Source organism: Eschrichtius robustus, chromosome 16, assembly GCF_028021215.1.
Source record: "Eschrichtius robustus isolate mEscRob2 chromosome 16, mEscRob2.pri, whole genome shotgun sequence".
NCBI lineage: Eukaryota > Metazoa > Chordata > Mammalia > Artiodactyla > Eschrichtiidae > Eschrichtius > Eschrichtius robustus.
The window spans coordinates 29553356-29571057 of record NC_090839.1 but is presented as its reverse complement, the minus strand read 5'-3'; the positions used below and the strand labels follow the sequence as shown (position 1 = coordinate 29571057).

General features: G+C 52.6%; 1 protein-coding gene across 2 annotated transcripts in view; it reads right to left on the bottom strand.

The window, feature by feature from the left end:
* LOC137778323 (tyrosine-protein phosphatase non-receptor type substrate 1-like) overlaps positions 1-17702 on the bottom strand; it is a 42894-nt gene that overhangs the window by 24800 nt on the left and 392 nt on the right. Inside the window, exons 1-2 of one of the 2 annotated variants that reach the window (XM_068565287.1) lie at positions 17367-17428; positions 16794-16881 (exon numbers count right to left, since the gene is read on the bottom strand). In XM_068565287.1, the coding sequence (XP_068421388.1) occupies positions 16794-16872 (79 nt within the window). In that variant the 5' untranslated portion in view covers positions 16873-16881; positions 17367-17428. Of the gene's footprint in view, positions 1-16793; positions 16882-17366; positions 17429-17702 lie in introns of those variants that run through there. The other variant, XM_068565286.1, reaches the window with a different exon arrangement.

Below are 17702 nucleotides of genomic sequence, written 5' to 3'. Positions count from 1 at the left end.
GGCCTGGGCTGGATGCTGGGACACACAGGGGCTAGACCCAGGTCGGGCCTCAAGGGCTCCCAGGCTGGACAGCTGGAAGGGGTCCTAGAGGTTGGCGGTGGGGAGGGAACTGAGCCCCAGATTGGAGAGGACTGGGGCACATGAACAGGGACTCCCAGTAGAGGAGGTTGGGAGGGAGGGGGACACAGGAGGAAGATGGACGGGCCTGGTGAAGATGCTGTGAGAGGTGCTGTAGATGCTCGGAGTGAGGCGCAGCCAGGGCCTCGATTCTGAACAAGGTGTGGGGTGGGCAGAAAGGACAGATCATGAAGACCTTGGAGAAACACACACATACACACACACAGAGAGACAGAGAGAGAACCACCGAGATGGGCAGAGGCAGGGGCAGACAGACAGAGACGGAGTGAGAGACTGAGAAGGAGGCGGAGGGAAAGAGAGAATAAGACAGAGACACGGAGGGGCAGCAGACTGGCAGAGATGCAGATGCGCCAACTGGTCTCTGCCTGGTTGACATTTGATGTGACCCTGTCCTGTCCTGACCGAGGCCACCTTGCCTTGTACTTTGGACAGGGTTGCAGTTGATGCCCCGAGCAGCCCCTCACCTCTGGCTGAGCTGCAGAGAGACCTTGTGAATTTACCCAGCCACAGACTCCTTCACTGCAGGTAAGCCCAGGGCCTCAGGACGGGCCTCTCATCCCCCTCCTGTGGTCCCAGCCCTGACTCCCATGCCAGGGATTGCCCGTTTCTCACGGCCAGTGAGTAGAAATGCAGAGTGGCAGCCTGAGGACAGCCTGACCCTCATGGTGCAGGGAAGAAACCACTGTCTGCAGAGGACAGGGGCTTGGGGTAGAACTGTTGACCAGGTGCGTGAGAGGCACACGGAGGAGGCCCACAGAGGCAGGCAGGGGCCCCGAGAGATCCCAGGCAGCAGCAACAGCTGCCAAGAGCATCCAGACAGGACCATTCCCGAAGGGTCTGCGTTCTACATTGGAGACTAGGCTAGAACTGCCACCGGCAGGAAGCATGCGCGCTGGGCCTGCAGGCTTGGGTGAGAGCACGGTCCCCCCTTAGCCAGCTCAGCACCCGTCCTCCCGGGGCCTCCACTCCGTCCTCCACAAAGTGCGGTACTGGCACCCACCCCCACAAGATAGTCATGAGGACACAGTCAGACGTAAGTGCCTGCAGCACAGGTGCTGGTTAAACTTTAGTTTCTGTTCCCATTATGATCACAGATACCTTATTATATACTTGATTTTCTCTGGGTTGTCATGTTTCCCCCAAGCAGGATGCAGGATCCACAAGGAAGTGTTTCCAGCCCCCTACCTAGAACACCGCCTGGCACACACCGGGCCCTTGATAAATACACGTTGAATGAACGCATTAATGAAGGAAGGAGGGATTTCACTTGCTCCTGGGCAAATCCTCTCCCTGAGGCTCTTTCTTCATCTGTTAAAGGGGCCGTCACAGGCAGATCTGGGAGATGGCGAGCCTGGAGCCCAGGACTGTGCCTGGCCCATAGACACGCAATCAATGATGGTTATTATTATCCTTATCAATACCATCGCACAGGGCTGTGAGTCAGCAGCTGGCGAGGGAGCCGGGAGCAGGAGAGGAGGTGTGGAGCCAGGCCTGCGGCTGGGGCAGGGCTATTCTTGTGCTGCAGCCGGAGGCCTGCAGTTACAGCCAGGAGGCGACAATAAAATCTGGAGTTGTGTGGGACTGCGCCCCCCACCCCCCGCCTTTTTTAGCTCCTCTCAAGCTCTCTCCACCAACTGCAGCCAGATTTAGGAGGCTTAATTAATTAGCTAGTGTTTATAAAGCATTTGAAGAATTTTAAAAGTGCGACAGAAGTGCCAAATATTATTTTAATCTGCGTGTGTGTGTGTGTGTTTCCAGCAGAGTCTTTCCCTCGCTTGCTTGCTTTTCTTCTTCTCTGCAGGTTCTGTTCTGGGAATCGGCCTTGTTAAAAATCACTCCTGCGGTTCTGGGCCTGGGGTCATCATGCTGGCATCACTGACAAACCCATTTCCCGCTCTCTCCTGCCCTCGTGGCAGAGAAAGCGATGGTTTAGCAGCCTGAACTGTCTCTGGGAGAGGAGGGCAGCTGGACATCGTCACATGATGCTGGTGGGAATGGAGACTGGCACATCCTTTCGGGAAAGCAGTGTGGCAGGAGGTACCACAGGTGTGAAAGCTGTTCTCCAGCCTTTGCTGGGCTGTTCCATGAGGACATGACCCCGAATATGGAGTGGGGTTCCCATGTAATGATCTTGAAAAAGTTGGGAAAAAACCCAAGTGGCCAATGACAGGGGATGGTTAAGTGAACAGTGGCCTGTCCACTAGATGGAATTACAGGTAGCCATAAAAAACCATCACTGTGAAACTGTAGTAGTCTGGAAATTTTTGCATGGCATAATTTTAAATGATACTGTGGTTAGCAAATAAAAATCTGTTTATTGCAAAGCATTTAGAGAAGACAAAAAGTATAAAAAGAAAATAATAATCTCATAGAATACCATCAAAGATAACTGTGATCAACATTTTGATGTTAAAATATGAGTGAATAAATATGTAAAATCATACTCAGGTTACTAAGGATATGTGCAAACATTTTGTTTCATTCATTCAGGTGTTGTTATAAAAATAAAAAATTGGAAATATTCTAATTTCCAAGAAAAGGAGGCTCTTGATCCCCTGATGACGAACTCACATGATGACCAAGCCTACATGTAAGGATTACAATTACGGACACAGAAATAGATTACAAGATCAGAGTCAGTTCCTGAGTGATGTTTTCAGTGTGATCCCAAACTTCTAGTTTTGAAAAAAAATGTATATCTGATATTAAAGATTAGTAGTAATTAACTGTGAGTAGTAGACTTCCAAGGGATTTTGCTTTTATGTCTTCTGTTTGTGTTACTTGTGCAATAAAAAAGCAGGAAAACTGCCTTCAGTATGATCATGACATTGTAAACTAAAACTACGTATAAATAAACAACTGCAAGGTACTATACAAAGCTATAAAACACAACTCTCTTTGGATCATGAATCTCTTTGGATCATGAATCTAATGGGTTTTTCCTTTTTTTCCTTCTATTTTGGGTATTTTCAGATTTTCTAAACTGGATGCCTATTAAAGAATATTTACAGTATCCCATTTTGTAATAAGAAAATACAGTGCTTGGCGCAGAACAGATGTTCAATAAGTATCTGCAGACTGACTGATCAAATTGTCTAGAGAAAAGGCCTAGAATGATAAACATCATGATGTTAAGGTAAGTTACGACTGGGAAATGGCACCAGCGGTGGGTGGACACGGGGAGAGGCATATTTTCTATTTTACAGCAAATAATATATTGAAGTCTCTCTCTCTTTTTTGTAGTGAACATTTGTTGCTTTTGGAAAAATATTAAGTAATGAAATAAAACACGTGAGTAAGTTATCTAATGGAAGAAGTCAGCACAGTGGGTGGAACTGCCCCTTGAACTTGTTGTAAGAGGAACTCTGTCCACAGGATGCAGGGAGCTCACAGCATGGGTGGACAGTGATGAATTACCAGAATCTCCTGTGAGCGAGGCCCTCAGCTCAGGGCTGCAGAACGGCTGTGTCCTGGCCTCATGGGGCTTGCACACGAGCAGACAAGATAGACTTTAAAGAAATAACTCCAATGCTACATTTGGACTGAGCCCCAACCCTTTAGACAAGGGACTCCTGCTGGCATCTCTGACCCTATCTCCTGCCCCCTCCCCATGACCTGCTTCCCCCCACCGGGCCCACTTTGTCCTCCATGAATAGGCCAAGGAGGGTGAGAGAGATGAAATAAGGTGGGGACTGAAAACTGACCATTGGACTTGGAAAAATATCTTTGATTTTTTTTTTTTTTTTACAACAATCGTGTAGTTTTTGAGATTAAGAAAAGATGAAAACAATTTCATCAGAAGTGAAAAAATAAGCATGGATGCTTTTCTAATGGAAAAAACAAATCAACTTAGAACTGAAACTTGCCGGGAGGGAAACAGGGCCACTGTGATCTCTGGGTGTGATTCCTGCTGCTTCATCAGGATGCAGAGGCAAAGCTGAAATGCACATTTCCCAAGAGCCAGCCTTTCCCTGATGGGCGGCTCACTGCCACTTGCTTGGGAGCCTGCCTGCCCCTGGAAGCAGTGGGTCACCAGAGCAGGGGTCTTGGGGACAGGCTGGAGGTTACCCCTCAGATTTCCACAAACTCAAGGAGCCCGGGGCTTGGGAGGCTATGGCCGGAGGTCTGGCAGTGCCCAGGGCTCGGCATGCCAAGATGGCATCCACCGTGGCCCCCACAGCTGAGGCAGCTCAGCATCCCCCTTTCCTGACCTCGATCGTTTTCGGCCATCCTCAGGGGGCTGCTGGTTTATGCCGCCAACACAGCAGCGCCTCATCAGGTGCTGCCTTTGGTATCTTCTGGGTTATGATTTGATGTCTGTGTACGAGAGTGTGTAGTGCAGGAGTGTGGATGGGAGTATGCACACAGGAGTGAAAGAGGGCAGATGCAGGAGTGGGCACACGAGTGCACAAGTGTGCCAAGGACAAGTGTTCACACACATGTGCATGGGTGGGCATGTGCACAAGATGCTCGTGTGTGCAGGAACGTGCTCTGGTGCAGCTCAGAAGTGTGCCAGAAGAGGACCAGGGACCAGGGGCAGGAGGGGGGCGTGAACTGTGCCCAGGAGAGTATCTGAATGTGGGTGTGAACCTGTTGGTGGCATGAGAGGGTCTGTCTGCACCTGAGGTGTGAACAGATAGATAGCTGGGAGGGGTGTGAGCATGTGGGTGCATAGAATGTGTGTGTGGGCAGGGGAGGATAGGAGTGGGCTGTGTGCACAAGTGTGTGTGTGTGTGTGTGTGTGCGCACACAGGGAGGGCATGTGTGCGATGGAAATTGTGTATACATGAGTGTGAATGTGAGGGTGTGTGTGCTTTAAGTGCTGGGGAGCAGGGGCCCAGCGTGTGTGGAGACCACTGTCTGTGTACACTGTGTGTCCACGCACCCGAGTGTGTGAGTGTACCCAGTGGTGAACATGCCTGGCACATACAGGGTGGTGAGAGAGGAAGGAGGGCAGGGAAGATGCTTCCCTCAAATCTGGCTCCTGGTGGGCAAAGTGCTGCATGGCCCCTGGCACAGGGTCCTGCCCTTGACCAGAGACTCAAAACTTTACTGAGCACCTACTTACTGGGTGCTAGCCGTAGGGCACAGTGGTAAAGAAGCCAGCCTGGAAATGCCCTGCTGAAGCTCATGACCCTGGGTGGGGCAGACGGTTCCCCGGATGCATTCAGGAGGGGGCTGCATGGGTGATGGCTGTGTAGACTCTGCAGTTCCCAATTGGGGAGCCTGGGGCTCTGATTCAGGAGTACCAGCTGCAGCTAGGCACTGATTTTCCTCTGGAGTCAGAATGATTCATTCATGCCCTTTCAAACCTCACTCTATTGCTAGGCCCTGTCCTAGATGCCACAGGACACAGAGCCAAGTAAGATGGATCAGAGTCCCGGACAGAGTCCCGGACACAGGCAATGATCATGTGCAGGGTGATCAGTGAGCAAGAAGAGGCTTGGGGATAGGGTTTTGGAAGAGGGGTGAGATTTGAGAAGACTTCCTGGAGGTGGTGGTCCCTGAGCTGCATCTTGAAAGCTGACAGAGGCTGGGGAGAAGGGAAGGCATTCAAGAAGGTGGAACTTTTCTTCCTCTGCACAAAGGTGCAGAGGAGAGAAAAGGGCTTGGCACAATTCAGGGACCAGGGCAGAGTCTTTGGGACATGCTCAATGGCTGTGAGCAAGCTGGGGAAGGGCTAGGGACTGGGCTAACCTAGCACCTGAAAGGATGGCTTCAGTCGCAGGTCATCACTGGGAGCAGTCTACTGGTACCCATTAGGTGGAGAAGCCCCAGGTCCTGCGGTGGAAACTAGCACCTGACTTGGAACCAGCACAAATGAGGATACACATGGCCTTGTGAATAAGGTGGGGGAGGGCCCAGTGGGCCCAGGGTACTTTCTCCTTCACCCCCACTCCAGGCACTCAGAGAACTGGGTACTGTCCATACCCTTGCAGGGAAAGGGCAGACCCTGGTAGCCCCTTCCATGCAGCAGGTAAACTCCTAAGGTGCCAGGACAGTCCATAGCTTGGGCTCTGGGGCCAGAAGACCTGTATATCTCAGCCCTAGTGGAGTGACTTGGCAGAGTCACTTTTCTTTAAGCCCCCACTTTCTCACCTGTAAACAAGGGGGTACCAACGTCTCTCTCCCCAAGGCCAAATGTTCAGTGGTTGGAAGAGCTGGCCTGAGATCTGTACGTTTCCTCGACTCCCATCTTTCTCCTGACCCACAGCCAGCTATTAGCAGAGCTTGCTGGCTCACCTTCCAAGATCTGGCCAGACTCTGACCTCTCCCTAGCATCTCTACTGCACCACCGTTCCTCACCTAGATCCTTATCTCAGCTTCCAAACCGGCTTCCCTGCTCCACCTCACCTCTGTGTAACACGTATCCTCCCTGCAGCCAGAGGAGCCTCTAAAACCTAAGGTAACATCATTCCATTGTGCAAAACCCTCCTGCACCCTTCACCGTACTCAGAGTGAGACCCAGGATCCTTTCGGTGGCCCCCAGGGCCCTGCAGCCTTGCTCTCAACCATGCCAGATTCTCTACTCACCTCAGGGCCTTTGCACTTGCCATTCTCTCTGCCTGGCACTCTCATCCCCTAGATATCTGCATATTGGGTCCCTCACCTCCTTCTAGCCTAAGAGGCCTTCCTTGGCATGGTATATAAGACACTACCCCCCTCGATGTCCCTTGCTCTGCTTTATTTTTCTACAACACATATCACCCTGTATCTACAATACATATCACCTGACACATTACAAGCATTTGTCAATTTCATTAGCATCTATCTCCCTACCCTAGATTTACTTATAAGCCCTTTGAAAGGGACTTAGTTTTGTTCCCTGCAGTTTCCTTCAGGTTTATACCAGTGCCTGGCATTTGTTGAATGTATGTTCTGGTTTGGATTCTAACTCTGCCACTCGTGAGACCCCAGGAAGTGTCTTAACCCCTTTGGACTTCCGGTTTCCCATCTATAGAATGAGAATGATGATGATAATAATAATAATAATAACACTAGGGCTCTTCTAGGATGAAACAGGCTAATGTGTGTAAAGAGCTCAGTGCTGCTCCTGGCACAGAGGAAGCACTCGGTGCAGGGCAGTGTTACCACGCAGTAGATATTTAAGGATGAAGAGGATGACGGAGGATCACAGCCTTAAGCCTGAGAAGCTAATGATTCTCTCTGAGGCAGAACTAGCTCTGCCCCAATGTCTGCACAAGAACACTTGGAGCTGGACCTGTGGGCAGGCTGTATGCACTGTTGGCGGGAGGCCGGGGGGCAGGGAGGGTCACAGCCCCGGTGAGCATTTGCTAGGTTTAGATGGGACCTGGAGGCAATGAAGAAATGCTCGCAGCGCAGCCCTGTTTGCAAAGCAGCAGGAAAAGAACTATGGATACGTGTGCGCTGTAAGCACCCTTCATACTTGCCAGGCCTGGTGGGGGCCAGGTGAGGCTGGGAGAGCATGCAGGGGCACTAACACCAACCATCCACTTCCTTGACAACTTAAGGACCTCCTTCCCACCTCCCCATTTTGCAGAGGGAGAAACTGAGGCCCGGAAGTGAGGCTTGGAGAGGCTGAGGACCCAGGTGGTGTCCTTCCAACCTCCAGGCCCAGCTTTTACTCTAGGACAGGTCCTGGTGATGCCCGGCCACGGTCTCATGGGTACAACGTGTGGATGAGGTCACGTAACAGGGAGCCTTCATTTATTTAACTGTTACGACGGCCTAGTGAAGCAAGTGCTGTTGTCACCAGCCCCTTCCTACAGGTAAGGAAGCTGAGACCCTGAGAGGCAGGGAAGGGGCAGAGGCCGGACTCAAACACTGAGGTCAGTCACGTGCGAGCTCTTCCCCCTGTGACTGGGTCCCCTCTGGCTCAGGATTCTGGATTCTCAGGCTGCCAAGGACGTACACACATTTTCCCAGCTGAGATAAAGGCCCCCTTAAAAGGAACACGCATTTATTAAATGACATTTGCCAAGGTTTCAGCACACTCTGCTGCCCACAGCAGATAGTCTCTGGACAAGATTTTTCCCCAAGCTGACACTATCCGCTGATGCCTTTGATAGTGCTTTTTGCAGTTCACAAAAGCACTTTCCACAGCTCTTAATTCCCTTAACCCTCAACAGTCCCTGTGCGGGAGGAAAGAGTGGTAGCATTTCCATTTTACAGATGAGGAAACTGAGGCTCAGAGCAGGGAAGGACACCTGCTCCAGAGCACACAGCCAAGAAGTGGCACATGCTGGATTCACTCAGGGATGTGCCACAAAGTGGGTACCTCTCCACTGCCTCCCCTGCTAGAGAGGGGTTCTGGGGTACCATCAAGATGAAGGGTGAGAGAGGCATCCTGGCTGGAGCATCCGAGCTGGAAGGGACCAGCAGGAAGAGCAGCCAAGCTGAGCCTCCACTTCACAGAAGGGGAAACTGAGGCCCAGAGGGGCAGTGTAGTGAGTTCCAAGTCCCGGCTGGTAAGTGATGGAGCAGGACCTCCACCTGCTCTGTAGAGCCCCAGCCATAAAATGGTGATCACACAAAGATAACAGTCATAGTAATGACGGTTAATGAGCACTGAGCACGGGTATCATCAGGAGCACGACAGGCTTCACCAGCCTCCGCAGGGACCCAGCAACACAGGCTGTCATCACCCCCACTTCACAGAGGGCAAGACTGAGGCTCAGAGAGGTACAGCCACTTGTCCAAGGTCACAGGGCTGCGCAGCAGTCTGACTCCACCCACAACTTCACCCACTGCACCACACAGCTTTGTGCAATGAAAGACCCTCTGGGGGAGGCTGGCGCCGAGTCAGGCCCTCCAAACCAAATCAAGGCCAAAAGGGCGTAGCACGAACTGCGTCATGTTTCATGGTTTGCCTGCTGGTCCACCAGGGTGTCTACACTGGGGCAAGCTGTTCTGTATAGCCAGAACTTAAGTACCAATTCCAGGGTTTCTGGGCCCCTACCTCCACCCCAGCTGGCACTGATATTTTGTGCTTCCTGATATTTTAGGGATCCCTATTTCAGCACGATAGGCAGGGATTTGCAGTGTGCTCATGGCCCCCGTTACAGAGGTAGGACTGTGTAGTGGTTAGAGCACAGGTTTGCCTTCCAACCAGGGTTACTGCCTGTGTGACCTCATGGCTCTGAGCTCCCTTTTTAAAATGAGCATCTTTCTTCATTCAACCAATATGTATTAATCTGCCTACTGTTACCAGGCCCTGTGTAAGGTCCCAGGAGGCCCAGCAGTGAATAAGACAGACATAGTTCCTACTCTCATGTAGCTTATATTCTAGTGGGAGAGACAGGGCTGAGATAATTAAACAAATATAGAAATGGCTAGGAGTGCAAACGAATTTGGTGCCACGATAGAGAATAACAAGCAGAACTACTTTTAGAATGGGGCAGTTGTAAAAGGCATCTCCGAGGAGGTGAGATTGCAGCTGAAACCTGAAGGAAGCAAAGACCAAGGAAGGTGTTCCAGTAGGAGAGAACAGCAAGTGCAAAAGCCCTGGGGTAGGAAAGCAGCTGGTGCATATGAAGGCCAGAAAGAAGACTGCTGTGGCTGAAGCCCATGGAGCAAGGCAAGTGTGGTACTAGTTGGGGCTGGAGAGACGGATGTGGTCCAGAAAATGCCATGTCTCAGGGATCATCGTAAGGAGTTTGATTTTATTCTAAGGGCAGTGGGAACCACTGAAAAGTTTGGAGAAGGACAAAGAGGATTTGATTCACTCCAGCTGCTATGGGTAAAGAGACTGGAGGGGGTTAAGAGTGAAAACAGGAAAGCAGTGATGAGGATGCTACAGCGTTTAGGGGTCTGAGTGCAAATCCTAGCTCTGCACTTATAAGCTGTGTGACCTTAGGCAAGTCACTTCACCTCTCTGAATCTCTCTTTCTTCATCTGTCCAATGGGTATAATAATAGTTCCCATCTTACAGAACTGTGTGGTGAGAATTAAATGAGATGATGTACAGAGTAATGATCATATCACATGACCTCACATGTTCAATGTCAAGTGCTCAGTGAACCAGATCCTACTTGGTCTGGCCCTGACCTCTCCTAACTCCCCTACTACCTATCTCCCTTAAGTCCAGACTCACTGGCTATTCCTGGAACACAGCTAACCCACCCCAGCCTCAGGGCCTTTGCACTTGCTTCTCCTTCTGTGTGGCCTGCTCTTCCCCTGATAGTCTCATGGTTGCTCCCTCAGTTTTATGCAGGCCTCTGCTCCTCAGAGAGGCCCTCCCTCTCTCCCCACTCAACCTTCTATTCCCTCGACCTGCTTTAGTTCTCTGCATGGCACTTGTCTCCACCTGACATAATATTTACTTGGGTCTGTTTTTCCTTCCTCACTAGAGTGTCAGTGCCATGAGAGCAGGTATTTTTGTCTGTTTGCAGTTGTATCCCTAGCACCTAGAGCCACCCCTGGCACATAGATGCTCAAAAATATTTGTTGAATGAGTATCTGTAATTAAAATGACAATAATAAGGATGGGAAAGTGGTTGAGTAAACCAAGCCTTGGATCCAGCTTTATTTAACTCTCACTGGTTATGTGGCCTTGGGAGGAGCCCAACTCGGCCTTGGGAGGAGCCCAACTCATCTTTGGGGAATCTCAGTTTCCTTATCCATAAAATGGGGATGAAGGATTCTATGCTTTTTGGCTCATTGTAAGGATTAGACAGTGGCACACATCCAAGTATTGATGGATGAAATGATGCCTGATGTCTACCATTTGCTTTACAATCCTCCCTCCTCCTCCCACCCCCAGAAAAATGAGGGGCAGGTGAAACATGAATGGCAGATGAGTGTTGAAGCTGGGGTTCCTCACACCATTCCTCATCTCGCAAATGTTTGAAATTTTCCAAAATAAAAAGATAAGGAAGAGGCAGCACAGATTCACAGCTCAGCTGGTCCCTAGCACACCGTGCACTACTTTCTTCCAGCATGGGCTGCCACTTCTGGAGGACACTGCAGCCTCTGAACAATGAGGGCACTAGAGCCCACCGTGGCATTGTCACCCACACGCTCCAGCTCCGGCCCCCTAGCCTGCAGGCTCATCCCTCACTCCTGGCTTCCAATCTCCCCCTGATCCGGGCACCTGATCTCCCTCAGCTCCTGGCTTACTCTGCAGCCATCTCACACTCTGCGTCCCCAATCGGACGTGCCAGGAAATCTTACAGACACAAAGAACCAATTCTGTATAATGGCCAGCTTCCACCTCAGCTGTTTTGCATCTCTCTGGACTGAGGGCCTGGCAGGACACCTGGCAGGGAAAATCCACCTTGCGGAAGGCTCCATCAAAAGACCCGTCCCAGGAACGCCCAAGTTAACAGAAAAGCAGTTTCAGTTGTGAAAATAGATGATTCCTTCTTCAGTATGGGACAGAGACACATCTTGGGAACGCCCGCTGCCTCTGCCTCCCAGAAGGATACACTGATTGACAGAAATATGAGAGGAGCGCCAAGAGGGCAGGACGCCAGTACCCCAGGGCCTCAGTGTTTCTACCTGTCAGGGCGAAGTGACGCCTAGTGAGTGTACCTCATGGGTGCTATGGTCATCCTGACTCTGCCACTTACTGTGTGGCCTTGAGCAAGTTGCTCTGTCCCTCTGAGCCTAGTTTCCTCACTGGTCAGATGGATTTGATGGCAACCATGCACATCACCCAGGGTAACTGAGTACCACTGGGATCATACATGCCCAGTGCTGAGCCCAGTAAGTGGCCAGAAACAATGTTTCCCATTATTATTACTTTGGTATTTTCCAGGGAATTTGGGATCCTGTCAGATTTCTAGCTTTAACGATGGAAACTTCCAGCACAGCTCAGTTTTAAAGAGCCTTGGCCTGGATGACAGGGGGCTTGGCATGCCACCCAGGCCTTGCCAGGGATCTGCTGTGTGAGCCTGGCCGGTCCCTTCCTCCCTCAGGGCTGCAGTTTTCTCAGCTGCACAAAGAGGTGCTGACTGATGGCTCTCTCAGGCCCCCTCCTGCTTTCCAGGTCTAGGAATCCACAATTCCAGCCCTGTGGATCCGGACAGAGACACCTAGAGGTAGGCTGTGCCCATGGCGGGCGCTCAGTCCCAGTAACTATTCCGTCACACCAGCTGGTCGGTCTCTGCGCAACTTGTCCTCCCCAACCGCACAAAAGCCACAGGGAAAGATGCCAATCTCGTGTTCACTCTCAACAGCTTTTGTTGTTCTGTGAGCACCTACTGTGTGCAAGGAGCTGTGCTGGGTGCTTTACCAACATCAGTCCCACTCCCATAGATGAGAATACCCAACAGAACGACACAATGACGATTACAACACTGGTTGAATGTAACGTGCAGTAAACTGGTACTGAGCGCTTACTACATGCCAGGCATGGCTTCAAGCGTTATACATGGGTTGGCTGACTTAGTCCCTGAAATACAGTTGTTGATGTCATCTCCATTTTACAGGTGAGGAAACCGAAACACAGAGCTCAATAAATTGTCCAAGTAGGGTATGCTGTGTCTGTACATGGAGAGGCTACAATGCAGAACCACTATGTGAACCAGAGTTAAACATGCACTCATATGTGATAAAGCAAGGGGAAAGTGATAAGTAGCCTTAGATAAATCCTGGGGTGAACGTTCAGAGGAGGAAGAGATCCCACGGAACACGAGGCAGCACAAATGGAAGGCTGAGTAGGATTCAGACATATGAAGATAGGGACGTACAGGGAAGGGCATCTCTGGTGGCAGGAACAGCATAAGTGAAGGCACAGAGATGAGAAAGTTCAGCTGAGGGTGTGGATTTGTACAAAGGCATTTACCAAACTGGGTTAGGCCGTGTGTTAATGGGCGTTAAACAAACCCAATGCTTCTTGTTCATATGTCTGGGGAACCCTGGAGTAAACAAGGTCTGGCTGGGGCTTCTACAACTGCAGGCCTTCTCAGGGTCTCTTAGGTGCCAATGTAGTTGAGCTGCCAGGAAAGCTTTGGCTGCAGGGAGGAAACCTGGTCGTTTAGCAGCATCTCAACAGGTCAGCTCTTTGGAAAACATGTAGCTGAGAAATAGGGCCTGTCGGGGAGGGAGCCCAGGCCTTGTTGTAGGTTTTTTTTTTAAAAAAAAAAGAAAACTTGGACCCACTCAACAGTTTTGAGCAGGGGAGTGACATGATTAGAATTGTGTTGACAGACCAGAAATCTGAGCACATTAAAAAGAGGCGGAGCGGGGGGCACCTTCCATCAGTCCAGGACTACAAATAAGAAAATAATCTGTCGCACGGAGCCATTGGAAGCAGCAAGCGAGCGTGTGTGGGATCTGTACAACAGTTTTAGACTGCCTTCCTCTCACACACCCCCTCTCCATCTGTCGCAAAGGGCACCAGGAAGATGCAGGGAGGAAGATTCCAGCTCTGGGGCCTCCAGAGCTCGGCAGCCCAGATCGGGGGCTCTGACGGGAGCCACACTGCCCCCAGAGCTGTCGTTTATGACGACCAAGGGGCTGCCAGTGCTTGCATCCTCTGGGCGCTTTCAGAGAAATGACCATGGCTCAGTTAAAAACATCTGCCCCAGAAGGAACCCTTCCACAAACCTCCATCTGAGCTGGGCGGGGGCCCCTCTGGCTCTCTTCAGCTTGGACTAAGTAACCCTGATTAAGTCATTGAATTTCTTCCCTCAAAGGCTGCCTAGCCATGAGGACAAGATTCAAAATCCAGGCTCCCTACCACTTACTCCTTGGACAAGTTACTTCCCCAGTTCTGGACTTTATTTTCCTCATCTGCAAAATGGGGATAACAGCCAACTCATGCTTTGCTTTGCTGATTGATGGAATTACGCAGATGAGGCGCTCAGCACACAGCCTGGAATACAGGTAACATTCGAGGAACATTGGTTCTCCTCCCTTCTCTCAACACACGGTTCCCATCAGGACTTCATACGTGCTGGATGACAGCAAGTAAAGGAATGAATCACACCACAAGTCTCCACGGGGTTGGTAAAGGAATAATTAATGGCAAGAAAGTACCCAGAGAACACCAAGGCCTTAAAGGACCTTCCACAGACTGAGCTCTTTGGGGCCGAAGCACTCCGCCCCCCTTTCTCTCCTTGTGAAAGAGGAAGTGAGATGAACTTCACCACTTAGGAAAGTACAGAGGAGTCACCAGCACGCTACCCTCTTCCGACAGGTGAGAGGTTCAGCAGAGGGCCAGCTGTCCCCCAAAGCCTGACCCCCATTTTGGCCTGGCCTTCTCCAAGTTAGAGCGAGGAGTGAATGGGAGTTTATCTGAAGTCTGTTCAGCAGGGGTCCCAGAGGTCCCCAGACCTAGGTGGGGCCAAGTGAGGAGCCTGCAGGCTCAGTGTCAGGCACCGCTGCTGTGCTGCAGAATCTGGCTGCCCAGCTGTCCCCACCCCGGCCCCTTGCCCTTCTGCCAGCCTCACAATCTCCCTCCGTGAAGCTGTTTGAGGAAACAGGCCTCACGTTGGCTCCAAGAACACAGGTTGGTGACTTCACCAGCCTCTTTTCAGAATTTCCCTTTGGCAGCATTTGTGCTGAAAGCAATCTTTAGAAACTTCTTTCCCTGCCTCCCCCAACCAAGATAATTCACATGACCAGCCCCCTCCAAACAGTGATCATGTGAAGCCATAGCAATCACGTGACACTTCCCAGGCTGACAGTTCTGCCAGAGACACTAGTAGTCATTCAAACCAAAGCTGCCTTCCTAAGCCTGACATTTGAGTTTCTCAAACAAATCCATTTTCTTAGAAAATTGGACAACTGCCTCCTTCTACCTTCCTGCCCTTCTGTCCTGCCTCTCTTCTGCTTTGTCATAAAGTCCATGCCTGGAGCCCTGAGAGAAGGGTCTGAAGCCCCATCCTTCAGCCAAACCAGGTGAATTCCATGCCACGGGCGAGGGTGACCAGGACCCCGCAGAACTGAGTGAAGGATGCTGGGATGCTTGAGCTCTGGCGGTGACACGCCTTCCTCACCACCCTCAACCAAGAAGTTTATTCTTACCTCCTAAGATTTATTTATTTCAAAGTTAATCTTTGGCCCCTCTGCTGCTCCCACTTTTTCAGGCTATTGATGCTGAATGGATTGGAACAGAAGTTTTATGGCCTAACCTTTACCATTTTATAGATTGTTTTTACAGGCAAAAGGGGAGAATTTCCTCCCGAGAAGGGTGTTGGTGTTCCCAGGCAGCCCTGGGAAAGGCAGCTGCCCACTCGTTAATCAGCGTCACCCCTCATTTGCCAGGGATGGAACCACACGGGGTCCTGGTTAGAGAAGGGTCTGGAATAGACATTTAGAAATTAACTTGGGCCCAGTTCCCTGCTTCAGGAAAATTAAGCACTTGAGAGAGACCCTCGTGCACTTCCAGGCCAGGAAGGACGGCAGGGCAGGGCCTCGGACTTTTGCTGGGTGTAAATGGCCGGCTCAGGCAGGAAGGAGTAGATCGGAGATGCGATCGGCTCACCAGAGAGCCATGAAATCTATCAGGGCTTCCTCTTGTCCAGAGAGGACCCAACTGTAATTGAAAGACTGGGGGAGGGGAGGTGGGGGGATGCCTGCGTGGGTTCAGGGGAAACTGTGGGCAGAGAGAACCTGCTGTCCACCCCCACTTCTCCCTCCACCCACTGTTTGCTAGTTCTCCCTTTCTCACTGCTATCAGCTGGTTACCAGTCTCTAGGCAAATGCAGGAGGGGGGAGGTGTATACTGAGCTCATCTTTACCTCCTTCCTCAGGGGAGGGGAGGTGCAGAGACCCCTCTGCTGACAACACAGCTTCAAGGAGCCAAAAAAACAAGATTCCCATTCTCCCCCCAACAACTCCTTTAACACAGTTTCTCCACCCCCCACCCCCTCCCAGGAGACTCAGGGTGCTGCAAAACCCCTTTAAGAAGCAGGGCTCCTGAATGGTGACCTCACCCCTTGGCGAACACACGGTAGACTTCTGAGCCCGCCTGCTGGATACAGCCAGGTGTTTGATGTAGGCCGACAAAAAGACATGCTCAGAGCCACAGGTAACAGCCCCACAGAGCACCTGAGCTGCAGGGAGTTGCCTGGAAGCCTGGGGAAGGGAGGAGGAAGGAGGAGGGGCCGGAGAGCAGCAGGGAGCACGACCATCCAGCGAGAGGCTTTGGCAACCACGGGGACAATCCGCCGTGTTTTCACATCAGGATCTGTGGATTGCAGCAGCTCACCCCAGGGCTACCCTGGCCTCCCTTCCTCTCTCTCCCCCATACTAACACTGTTTTACTCTGCGCACAAGAGGGATAGCTCACTCTTCCCTAATTGCAACAGCCTGCTTCTGTTCCATCCCGTCAGTACTGGAAGGACCTCTGCCCCTTCTCTTAGACCCTGAAGTCACACATGTGGAAAACATAAGAGCTTCTAGAGAAGCCAGGGGCGCCTTGCTCTGAAAGCCGCTGACAGGCTGCCTCCGCCATCAGACTGGGCAGGGGCTGGTGAACCAACTCATCTGGGTCTGTCTGGGTGCCCAGCATAGTGCCGCACAGTCAGAGTCGAGACTGGGTTCCATCCTTGGCTGTGTGACCTTGGGCAAGTCGTGTCCCTCTCTGGGCCTCAGTTTCCGCATCTGTAACCCTGGTTACGGGCACCTCTCCCCCATTACTGCTCGACATTAGCCGAGTGGCGGTCTGAGAGGCCTGAACTCGCAATCTGGGGACGGCAGCGGTGGGGGGTGGGGGTGCTTACCTGACCAGGCGCTGGACGCAGCGAGCAGCAGGCAGAGCAGCGGCCTGAGGCGGCCGGGGGCCGGCCGGGCGGGCTCCATGGGCCGCGGCTGCGGAGCGAGGAGGGAGAGCGGCCGTGAGTGCGCGCTCGGGCGGGCGCGGACTGGAGCGGGGAAATGACTAAGGCTCCCCCCTCTCCTCTCTCCTCTCCTCGCGGCCGGGCTCCCCCCCGCCCCCACCTCCCCGGTACGGGCGCCTGGAGCGGCTTAGGAGCCGCCGTCAGCGCCGCGATTTTCGGAGAACCCCCCGCCCCCCGGAGAGATCGAGAGACAGAGAGGGGGAGAGACCCCAAGCACGCGAGAAACGAAGCCAGGGACGGCCCGAAAGAAGCGGCAGGAGAGGGAAACAGACCCAAGGGAGCCAGGCAGAGAGCCAGAGACACAGAGAGGCGAGAGAGGGGGAGAGAGAGAGCGAGCGAGCGAGCGAGCTCGGAGTGAGCAAGGCGGCGCGCAGATCGAGACAGCGCGGGAGAGGGAGGACCGACGCGAGGGCAGGGCGAGGGGCAGCGGGCCCGGCCGCCCCCGCCGCTGCCCACCTGCCCCGCCCGGGCTCCTCGCGGCGCCGTGGCTCGCCTCCTCTGGCCCACAGTCCCGGCCACGGCCCCCGCCCTCCTTCCCCTCCCCCTCCTCCCGCCGGCCGCGCGGGAAGCTGCGGGGCTCCAGCCCGGCCGGCACCTCAGCCGAGCGCCCGCCGGCTGCGCGCCCCGGGAGGGAGGGCGGCGCGCGCGGCCCCGGCACCCCCGCCCGGGCCCAGGCTGCGGCCCCCGCCGGGGGCGCACCGCTCGGCTCGGGACTGGACCCAGAGCCCGGGCTCCGACGATGTGCCAGTTCAGAAGCCCGCGCGGCGGCCCCGGGCCCCGAACCGCCTCCCC